Source organism: Cercospora kikuchii (genome assembly GCF_019650295.1).
Source record: "Cercospora kikuchii DNA, contig_00006, whole genome shotgun sequence".
NCBI classification, from domain to species: Eukaryota; Fungi; Ascomycota; class Dothideomycetes; order Mycosphaerellales; family Mycosphaerellaceae; genus Cercospora; species Cercospora kikuchii.
Window position 1 is genome coordinate 2,964,302 of NW_025408587.1, and position 11,959 is coordinate 2,976,260.

The 11,959-nt window shown below is 52.0% G+C and overlaps 1 protein-coding gene across 1 annotated transcript; it reads right to left on the reverse strand.

The window, feature by feature from the left end:
• Positions 1-227: 227 nt before the first annotated feature.
• CKM354_001007800 (uncharacterized protein) lies at positions 228-10,796 on the reverse strand (the record flags this gene model as incomplete). The annotated part of the gene is made up of 1 exon (XM_044805528.1): positions 228-10,796. One exon carries the CDS (start codon positions 10,794-10,796, stop codon positions 228-230), a length of 10,569 nt encoding a protein of 3,522 aa, XP_044661463.1.
• Positions 10,797-11,959: the final 1,163 nt, after the last annotated feature.

The following is an 11,959-nucleotide window of genomic DNA, read 5'->3' on the forward strand; positions in this document are numbered from 1 at the left end:
GTATCGGTAGACATAGTATGGCCTCGCAGGCATGAGGATCTGCATACGTTCGAACCACCAAAGCTGCCCTATTCCTTCACACAGGCATGGACATTGGCCTCGTGCTTTTCTCATGGTTACTCCCGGCTCAGCAAGCGCTATATTCTGACTTCCCCTTCTCTCACATCGCGATGTATCATGTTGGAGACCTGTGCTTCTTTTAACTGAGTGACATACATGGTAACTTTTCACATGTTTTGAGAACTGAGCATAGACTCTAGCTCGAGGTATAACGGGACGTCAAACTTAGTCCCGGTAGGATGCTCTTCGAGACACCATTGCTGGACAGGTGCAGGCTCAAAATCATCTGTGGCTGGAGAGGCTGCCCGACTGGAGCAGGTATCGATGGATGTCGTCTCGCCACAATTGTGATGAGAATGATCAATTATTCCTGCGATATCACGGAGTGCATGGCCATGGATAAGATGCTCGATTCTGAGATCCAATCCGATCTTCTTGGCCCTTGCTGCAGCCTGCATGGCTGTTACTGAGTCACCTCCGAGCTGGGTCCAGTTGGCTTCAACGGAGATTGCATTATGACTAATAGTCAGGACGTCGGCGCAGATATCTCGAAGGGCGTCCTCCGTGTCGTTTGCTGGAGGTATGACAGCACCGGATCTGGAAGCTTTATTGATGTTTGGCAACGATGCTGCCAGTTCTCGTGTTCGCCTGCGATCTGTCTTCCCATTCGATGTGAGTGGTATCTCAGCCAGTGCCTTGAACACAGCTGGGATCATGTAACTGGGCAACGACTCTGCCAGTCGATCGTTGATCCCGCTGACCAATTGTTCGACAACATATGCAACGTCTTCTGGGCGATTCTGGCGCGGCGCCACGATTGCAGTTAGAATGGTGTCGCCGTTTTCCGGGCGTGGAATGGCCTCCACCACGACATCAGCACTGACTTGATGTGCAGTAGAGAAACATCGCCTGACATGGCGTTCCACTTCAGCAAGATCCAGTCTCTGGCCTCGGATTACAAGTTGACGATCTCGGCGCCCAACGAAGCTCAGACTTCCATCATCCTCGTATCGAGCAAGGTCTCCAGTGCGGTACACTCTACTTTGCCGGCCTGCACATGTACTGGTACCGTTTCGAAGCCAATTTGGAGCATCCACAAAGGCATCGGAGGACTGCTCGGCATCATTGAGGTATCCCTTGGCTAAAAGTGGCCCTTCAAGCCACAGCTCTCCCACACACCCGATGGGAACGAGCTCTTTGCTCGAAGGGTCGACGATCCACGGCGCAAGACCATCTGCAACGCCAATGTGTGATGAACGAAGTGGGTTGCTGGAGCCAAGCGCAATTGAAGTACACTCGGTGGTGCTATAGACATCCCGATATCGCTTTACGCAGTGCTGGAGTCGCTCAACTAGCTCTGCACTAGGCTCCTCGCCAAATGTTTCGATCGCATCCAGGTTTCGAAGAGCTTCAGCATTCAGAGAACTTGCAATGGCTGGCGTTGTCGACAGGAAATTCGCGTTGAGATCGAGCACAGCTCCCGAAACGTCTGTTCTCCAGTCTTCGTTGGGAATGCACAGACAGCCACCAGCGTACAGTGTGTGAAAGAGGTTGTACCACGCCATATCTGAACCATAAGTGGAGACATCAAGATTCCGGCTAGTGTCGGTCAGCCCAGTAGCCTTTGCTTGATGTTGCAGCGCACTACAAAAGTTGGCATGAGTGATGATAACTCCCTTCGGCGGACCCATACTTCCGCTCGTGAAAGCGACACAGAGTGCATCGTCTGGTCTGACAAGCTCAAAAGTGTCCTCTTCGCTCTCAAGAACAATCTCGTCGATGTGTGCCTGATCGACAATCATGAGTGGTACAGGTGTCATTTCCTGAGCCAAAGCTACTTGCTTGGACGAGGTAAGGGCCAAGCCAGGCTTCACCTGCTTGAGTATTGCTTGGAGGCGGTCTTTCGGCAGTGCAAAGTTCATCATAACTGATGTAGCGCCTGCTTTCATGACAGCAAGTGCTGCGACTGAACACCAAAGGGATTTCTCGAAGAAGAGAGGCACATTGGTGTTAGGTCGAACGCCCAGCTCGATCAGATGACGCGAGAGCTTCTCTGTCAATGCATCAAGTTGACCATAAGTGAGGGTCCCGTCCCAGGCTTGCAAGGCTGTCGAGGCTGCTCGCTTTGCGAAAACTGGTTTCAATATGTGATGGACACATTTGTCGACAGATTTCGGTAGATTGGCATTCCACTTCCAGATCTGTGTTAGGTCGTTGTCCCCAGCAATCATAATGCTAGACATGCGGATGCGCGAGTGAGCCGCAGAACTGTTGCAAAGCCTGCGCAAGATGGTCTCGAATTGTTGTGCAATCCTGCATACGGACTGGCCGGTGATAACATCGGAGTCGAACATGAACCGCAGCTTGAGGTTCCCGTCATATTGCTCGCACCCCAGTACCAGTGCACAGCCTGTGAAGATACTGATGCCAATGCTCGCTGGGTCGTCGACCAACTCGACGCCAGAAAATATTTTGCTGTTTTGAGCAACGTTCGAACTCAGTTGTTCAGCAGATTGGATTATGAGCAGGGACTGGAATCGGGAGGCCAGCCTGGCTTCGGGGCTGCATTGTTGAATGTTGATCAAACCTGTCTGTTCCCACTTGATCATGTCTATTGCCTGCTGTTGAACGCGAGTGAGGAGGTCCGCCACCGAGGATCGAGGGTCCACGATGATCCGTATAGGCACCGTGGCCAATGTAGGTCCAGCAACGCGCTCGATGCCTTCTATATTAGCGTATCTACCATTGACTACAGCACCGAAGGTAGATTCGTAAGCTGCAGTGTACTGTGAGATCAACGTAGCCCATGCTGCTCGGATGGCAGTTGATAGCGTGACGCATGAGCGAGGACAAATGTTGCGAATCTCATGCTCCACCGTGGAGTTGCACAAAGGTTCGTAAGACGGAGATGCTAGTCCCGGCCATTGAAGAGACGCCGATCCATCGAACTGGTTCCGCCAATACCGAACACTGGCTTCATCATGCGCTACGTCCGAGACATGACTTACAAAGTCGTGGAAAGAGTCCAAAGGCTGATGTGGCTCTTCGAAGTAAAGACGTTCCAAGTTCTGCAAGAGTAGTGGCAAAGCCCACTGGTCAGAGACTGCTCGATGTGCCATCCATAACAGTGTTGCGTTGGAGGAGTCAACTTGAATCCCTGGACTATTGAGCAACGACCCAAGTCCCATTTCTGTGACGGTTTGCAAGTTCACAGAATCGCCGGTCGACCAGCACACAGGTTCATCGATGACAACTTGCATGATGCCTTGACCAGGAATATCGATGATTCTGGTGCGCAATATCTGGGTCTCTTCCACTAGTCTGGCCCACGCACGCTGGAGACGTCCGACTGACATCTGAGGATGAAGCTGAATCTTGACGCGGCGTACGAAGGCACCTTTGTGACGCGATGATAAGGCCAGGAGCGCTTTTTGCAATGGAGTGCAAGGATACATGTCTTCAATCTGAGAGATGTGTACTCCACATAGTCTAGCAGCTTCTTCCCGTGCGATGTCCGCAGGTAATGTGAGTAGGGAGAACGGCGCGATTTCTGCCTTCCCTGCGATCGAACAGTTCTCTGTGGAGCGAGACATCGCTAGCTGGCTGAGTTGTTTGAAATTGGGAGCGCGAAATATGTCAGCGACGGTCAGGGCAAGACCCTGGTCTCTCGCAGCTGAGGCCAACTTCATGGCCTTCAGGCTGTCACCCCCAAGGCTCAGCCATTCGCTGTCTGAAAATATTGAAGACTGAGGAAGTGACAAAACACTAGACCAAAGCTGTTGCAGCTTAATTTCGGCAGCATTTGGTGGCGTTTTATCAGCGTCCATCTCGACACTATTCTCCAGAGCCCTGGTCGACATTGATGTATTTCTTCGAGCCAAGGTGAGCGCGTTATAGCGAAGAATCTGGTCTGCTGTCATAGCTTCTGCCATAAATCGGAGCCGCTTACGATCAGTCTTGCCCGATGTATTGAGTACCAGATCTCGAACAGGAATGTAGACTTTTGGCGCCATGTATGACGGTAAAGCAGTGGCGAGCGTCTTGTGCAATCTGCGGGCAATCTTGGGCAATGGAGGAAGTGGTTGATCACGAGTTGAGGATTGAGGGTCTGTCGTGACTCTGCCAGCACGAACCATGAAGGCGGCCAGAAATGAATCCTCAGATTGCCGCTTGGGGTGAATTAACTCGGCCACAGCATGCCAGTCTGAGCCTGCATGCTTCCGAAGATGACTATCAATCCTGCCAAGCTCAATTGGCAACCCACTCAGCTTGAGCTGACGATCTTTCCGGTCGATGTACTCGATAGTACCATCCACATTTTGAACGACAATATCTCCAGTCTTGTAGAAGGGTTGTGTCGTCGTATCTCTGAAGCCCGGCAATGACTTGGTCCAGAGTGGAGCAGCTATGAAAGACTCCGAAGTCTTCGTCGGTCCTTTGATGTATCCATGCGCGACATTTGGCCCTTGGATCAAGAGCTCTCCAGGATGGCCGATGGGAACAAGTTGATCGTGGTTGTTGCTATCAACAACCCAGTAACGACAACTGAATGGAAGCCCAATGTTCGAGATCTGGGACGTGGATATGTCAATACAACTAGTGATGCCCGTACCGCCAGCAGTTCCATAGCAGTTCATCAGCCGTACGTTGCCATGCCATTTCTGGACAGCTTCCGTCGTGACGACATCGCCTCTTAACACCACTGTGGCTAGTGATGGGGCTCTCGCAGGGCTCATGACTTCGGCCATAGCAGGCGAGAGGTGGACGAAATTGGCACGCATCTGAATGATCTGGTCTTCCATCATTTCGATGCTTCCTTGCGCTGTTGGTGAGCAGAGACAGCCACCAGCAAGAAGCGTCTGGAAGATTTCGATAACGCTCACATCTGAGGCAAGGCTCGATATCTGGAATGTCCTGGTTTCGTATGTGACTCCAAGTCGATCCATGGAGCTGACCAGGCTTGTCACGATGTTCGAATGTCTGACGAGGACTGCTTTGGGTTGACCGCTGTAACCTGAGGAATAAGTGCAGTACGCTGGCTGATCGGGGTTGACTAGCGATGATGGCGGTGATTTCCGCGGCAGGTCCTCGATAGACTGGAGATCGTGGCTGACGACCTTTCCGCTTGTGAGAGTCTGGGCTCGGACTGCAGCCGATGCGTGGGCAAGTATGGTTGGCTTCTCGAGGATTTGCAGCATGTCAGCGAGGCGTTCGTCCGAAAGCTCGGCGTCCAAACCCAGGAAAGCACCTCCAGCTTTGATCACTGCTAGCCTGAAGATCACGGCTTCAAGGCCCTTCCCGCACAAGACTGGAACTATGTGTTCGGCACGAACGCCACGTCGAGAATAAAGCTCGCTCGCAAGATGATCAGAGAGGGTGTTTAAATCACCATAGCTCATCTCGCAATCTCCGAAGCGAATCGCTGGAGCGAGAGGATTCCGGGCAGCGATCTGTCTGAAGCGGTCATGCAAAGTGCCTTTAACGACCTGTGGCGCCCTCGCGTTCCACTTCTTGATCAGTCCAATTTCGTAATTGCTCAAGTTGTTGCAATCACCGATGATCGACTTCACAGATGCGGTGTCCGTGGCCTGAGCGAGGTTCCATATGACATTGTCAAGGACCTCCAGAATTTCGGAGGCAAACTGCATCGGGACGAGAGCTTTCTGATATATCAATCTGGCTCGCATGACCTGTCTTTCAAGGCACACTTTGAGCGTCACGGCATGTTCCCTGTGCTCATCGATCGCAACCGGTATGACTTTCAGTAGCGCCCCTTCCTTATCTGCTGAATCATATGGCGATTCTTGCTGGATCAATAAAGCGGTGTCGAACAGTGATTCGCTTCCCAGACCAATAGAGTCTTGAAGAGAAGATAGCGAGCAGGCAAAGTGAGCCATGCTGTTGGGCAGATCAGCTTTAGCTCTGTCCAGTAGCGCCACGACCTTCGTGTCAATGGCAAGGTCAAAGCGACATGTCAACAACGACAATAGCGGGCCAAAGATCTCCTCGGCACCATCGAAAACATCGCGTCCTGAGTAGAGATATCCAAAAGCAACATCCTCAGAGCCAGTGAGACGGCGCAAGACCAAGGCCCACGCAACCTGGACAAAGTCGACGATTGTGACGCCACTTCGTTGGCAGAAGCTATGCATCATGTCGACATCGTCAAATGTGGCATCGATATAGCTAGTACTCGAGGTAATTGTTGAAGTGTTAGGTGAAGCGAACGTGGGAAGTCGACCCGGGCTGAGACCGGCCAGATACGTCGTCCAGTATGCTCGAGATGCCTCCTCCTTCTCTCGAGACCACACGAGATACTTTGCAAAGCTGTCTTCTTCTATCAAGTTATCCGGACTCGCGTAGGCGTTCGAAAGATCTTTGCTAATCATTGCCAGCGCCGCGGCATCAGCAAGGGCAGGATTTATTTCTAGTACAACGTCGACCTCACCCGAGTCGGGAAGAGCGCGGATCTGTAGGCGGTGAGATGGATCAGTAGGCTCCAAGTTGTGTTCAGCTTCCCGGTATTCATCATTGCCCTCGGATTTAACGTGGATGATAGTAGGATTTGCTTCCCGCAAAACGATCTGCACGAATGCTGTCGTAGAACTGATACCATTCGCGAAGATCGTCCTTAGCATGGGATGGGCTTGGCAAACGGCTTTCCAGGACTGTTCGAATCGTGTCCTGTCAATGCTATGGTTCTCAGCAGGCGCAAGCCTGAGCAAGGCTTGATTGGTGTACACATCGTCTGTGCTCTTGGCTTGAGCGAGTAGAACAGCTTCCTGAGTGGCAGAAACCGGATGTACCATCTCGACATCATCTGGACATATTCCAAGGTCCCTGATAGCTTGCTCGATGTGCTCGGGCGCGTCAAGCTCGAGGAGTGGCATTTCTGCCCTAGTCAATCTTGGCGCTCGATTGCAGAGTTGCGTCGCCATTTGCGGCAGATACTGTTCAAGTTGTATGACAAGGTCCCTCAACTGATCCTGATGGGCCATTTCATTGTTCCAATCAAAGCTGAAACGAATACCGTCTGCCAGTACGGCAGCGTTGATCGAGATGAGAGCAACTTGCTCTGATTCTTTAGCACATCGAGATGCTAGTGTGTTAATCGGATCGTAGAGCTCAAGGAAACCGTCGCTCTGCGTCCTTTTATCACTGAACGTGAACAGAATCTCAATGTCGCCAAGAAGCAAAGGTTTGGTGCCGAACATCGTCTGGGTGAACGATACCACTGCGGAGCTGAATGCTTGGCGATGTGACTTCTTGATTGCGGGGACGATATGCTCGGTCGAGATTCCCGAGTCTTCGCTTGCCAGTATAACAGGGAATAGGACTGTGAAACATCCGACCGTACCTGTCAGATCGGAGTCGTCGTGCGCCATCTGCCGTCCGTCGCCCTCTGCATACAAAGCAGGACCTCCTCGATCTGGAAAGCTCTGCTGGAACGACATCCAGATCGCTGCGAGCAAGAGCTCAGCCGGAGTAGACTGAAATGCGTCATTCGCAGAGTTCAGCAGGAGACCACTTGTCTCGTTGTCGAGCTGGAATTGGACGGTTGTTCTGTCGCTGTGCAAAGCAGGTTGGTCCGAAATGCCCCAGAAATGGCGATCGGCTTGAGGCCACTCTTGGATCGCGTCCGATGAGGGGAGGGTGTGGAGATGCTGTGTCCATGAGCTGAACAATGTGCCTGGAGGCAGTTCACCCTCAGAGTCCTCCAGTAGCGCGTTGAGTTGTTGCCGTATGATTGTCCATGAGGCGGCATCGACCGAAAGCTGATGTGCTGCAAGTAGCAGAAGATGCCTCCCATCGGCAAGAGTGATCTGATTCGCACCAAAAGCTGGCCCGTCCGCAACATCCCAAGACTGCTGCACCTCGTTGACAACAGCCGTGAGCGAGGACTCACCGACACCTTGTATATGCTCGAAGTGAAGAGTATTCGCCGCCACGACTTTAGCTTTCCAAAGTCCATCGTCATAAGGGATGAAAGTGGTGCGAAGCGATGGATGGTGCCGAACAAGTCTTTGCAACGCTGCCTCGATTTCCGCAGGACTGGATGTAGATCTGAGCTCGAACAGCAAATATTGGCACAAGTGGTTGTTCGTGGCTTTGTTATTGTGCTGCAGGAAGAGCTTTTGGAACGGGCTGATATCAAAGTCCTCATCAAGCCGCTCTTCCTGCACAAAAGTCACTTGCTGTGCATTCTCGATTCCTTTGGCCAGTTCAAATAGGCTAGGACTCTCCAGCAGACTGAGAATGGTGATTTGATAACGGCGTTTGGCGAACCGCGTGGCGACCTGCATTGCACTGATGGGATCACCTCCTATGTCGACAAAAGAGCTCGTGAGGTCTATTTTGGAAATGGGCTTTCGAAGCACAGACTCCAAAACTTCTTGAAAGGCTTTCTCTACGTCCGACGATGGCTCATTGACAGAAGTTGTCTCGTACGGGATAGTCAAGTCACCAGCAGTCAAATCTCGACTTTCGAGCCATTCCTTGACGGCGTCTCGATCTGTCTTCGCATTCGTGGTCAACGGTAGCTTCGCAACTGCTATCCAGTATTTGGGAACCATCTGTGTTGGCAAAAATCGCTTAACGTGCACCCGAATTGTCACAAGAGTTTTGCTGCTGGCTTCGCAATTCAGTTCTTCCAGATGTTCCCCATCCGGTAATGATGCATGATCCAAGCTCAGCACCGCCACCAAATCTTTGTGATTCCCAACTTTTTGGAATGCGACAACAGCCTCACGTACCGCACCACAGCTGAGAATGGCAGACTCGACCTCTTCCAAGTGAACGCGCTGGCCTCGAATCTTGACTTGGTTTTCTTTACGGCCCAGGTACTCGATATTACCACCAGGCAGAAAGCGTGCCAGATCGCCAGTGCGATAGAACCTTCTCTTGGCAGTTCGGAGCGGGGCCCATACAGGTGGGCTGATGAATGATGCGGCTTGTTTCGCGTCCTTGTTCAGATACCCTCTGGCTACTGTCGTTCCTTCGATGAGAAGCTCACCAACAGCTCCGATAGGTGTCAATTTGTGTTCATTTTCTGGCTCGATGATCCATAGAGCGCAGCCTAAAGGACGACCGATGGCGTGCGCATAAGGACTATTTGCTTCGACCATGTTCAAGGAACTTTGCATCGAAGCTCCGTCCACGCCCCATCCATTGCTAAGATGTACATCGCTCCACATACCGGCAGTCTTAGGGTCGATTGCCTCAGCAAGTGAGTGTATCGTCTTTAACGTAGGGCAAGTCTCGGGCGACAGGCACCGCAGCACTGATGGAGTCAGTTGTGCATAATTTACTCTTTTCGAAGTAATATATGTGGCCAGTCTGGAGTCGTGCTCATCCTTCGACGGTATAAAAATGCAGCCGCCGAAGAGCAGCGGACCGAGAAGGTCTCCCAGGGAAGCAGCACATTCGAGCGGGGCAAATTGCAAGCCTCTAGTCTCCGGGCCCCATTCGAGTTCAACTCCAAGTGCGAGCAGAGAAATGGCAATGCTTTGGTGCTCAAACAACACGCCCTCGGGTACACCAGTTGAGTCAGAAGTGAAGAGAATAAATCCCAGTTGATCCGCGGGTACTGGAGGAAGATCAGCAGCCTCGTTTTCTTCGTCAGGCAGTACTTCGTCTGCCACAATAATGATTTCTACGAGCCCATGAACATCTTCCGACGAATTTGCCGTGACAACGAACTTGGCCTTGGACTCTGCGGCAATCGTCTCTTTCCTCGATCGAGTTTGGGAAGGCTGTATGGGAACGCAGCATCCTCCTGCTTTCATGACAGCGAGAATTGAGATGACGGCCGAGCATGAACGAGCATAGTGTATGAGCACAGGATCGCCAGGCGCCACGCCGAAGCCTATGAGCCGCAGTGCGAGTTGTGTAGAAAGCATGTCCAGCTCTTCGTATGTCGCGTTTCGGTCCCAGGCCTCGACTGCCCGCTTGCTGGCGTGAAGTTGCGCGCGGTCCTGGAAGAATTCATGGATGCACTGTTGGGCAGGGTGCGGTAGCGCGTCATTCCACTCAAACACTTCCCTCCAATCCTCTGCGCTGATAGTTGCGAGCTCTCTGAGCTTGCGATCTGCTGGACCTTCCAGAAACAGTCGAAGACTGTGGTCGAGTTGATGTAGCGTCCGCCGCACTTGACGCTCATGGATAACATTCGGATCAAAACTGGCATCGATTATGATCGTTGCCTCTTGTATTGAAATTCGAAGAACAAGAGCTGATAATGAGACTATTTGGCTTTCGGTGTTCAGCAGCACATCATCGTTGACTGGCCCAGCGAGGGACGATGTGCTGATGTCGAGGATCGTCGTGAATTGTGACGCGCGTCTGGACTCAGCACTCAGTGCCCGAATCTTGAGTGGATCGAATTGTAGTGCAGTATGGGAAAAAGCTTGTCGCCGTTCTTTGGCACGTTCTTTAATAAACTCGCTGATCGTTGACTCCGGATTGACGTTCGCCTGTACCGGTATGGTTGTAATTGTCGGACCGAGAGTGGTTCCAATTATGCCTAACTGAGACGTCCGGCCTGACAAGACCAGTCCATATGCCACTGCCGATTGTCCAGTGTATATCGAAGACGCATGCGCCCAAGCAGCCTCGATGTAATAAGGCAGCTGGCTGGCGGGCGTTTTGCTGGTTGATGGAAGCTGACAGCGGTGATGCAGCGAGCTTGTCGTTCGAGGAATGTAGTTTGCAGCGACTCTGGGAAACATGGCGGCCATGTGTGGGAACCGCGGCTTCCAGAAAGCCTCAGCAGCCTGTTCGTCCACATTTTCACAGTGCTCGGCAAACTGCCGAAAGGGAGCACGAGGCGTCGGTGACTGTCCATGATAGATTCTTGAGCAGTCTTCAAGTATGGCCCTGATTGAAGTAGAATCGCAAGCTGCATGATGTATCGTGAGTGCTACAGTGCGGCCGACAAGGGCCCATCTCGCCAATGGGGTCCCCAGTCCTAGCCGCTGTGAGCTGTCATGCTCATGGTATGTCTCGAGGTCGCCGAAAGAGCGATCGACAGGCTCTGCATTGCGTAAGATGACCTGCACAAGTCCGTGTGTCGTGCTGTCTGCAATTCTGGTCCTTAGGATGGAATTCTGCTCTGCGACTTTCGCAATCGCATCAAGGAAACGGCTCCCGTCGATGGAAGGCTGCAAATTCCAAGACCCGCGATAGCAGTAGGCGTCGCTGTACCGTTCCGTTCCAGCAATTAATGTTCGTTGTACGGGCGTGCAATGGTATACGTCTATTATTTCATTAGTAGAGACCTGGCACGCCTTGGCGAGCTCTTCAAGGTCTCTATGGTCAATGGTGCTGAGTGAAAGTAGTCCTGTCATGTTTTCTGTCGATGTTAGTGGTACTGGAACATGTGAAAGAGAATCGCGAAGGTGCATCAGCTCCGACTACTTGGCCATGAATACAGAACTCCCGCCGCAGTATCCTAGGGCGGTCATAGCATAATGACCCGGCGACCGGATGAATGCAGTGGCGCCATCACATCGTCCATATAGAGGGACTGTTGTGTGCGTGTCGGCGAATTGGGAAAACTTGGAGGTGGAGGGCGAGGAGTGACGTCTGGAGAATTGGGGTGCCAAGGTTTGAGATCTCGGCAATTCCATCGGGGTAAGACGGGTCTGATTCGCTACAACTGGCGGAAGTTGCAATTGATGGACTTCGCATGAATAATTGACCACGTTCGAACTTCACGGAGAGGTGCCCTAGACCAAGACCTGGTCACGCAAGATCAGGAATAATCGTGTGTGTTCGTGAAACAAACCCTTCCATCAGAGCGCTACGTAATGAATGCAGAAGCAACAATCTCGTTAATCTCGCAGGCTTCCTCCATTGACCAATCAATCGCATATTCTGTCCAGGAACATATCCCCAATTT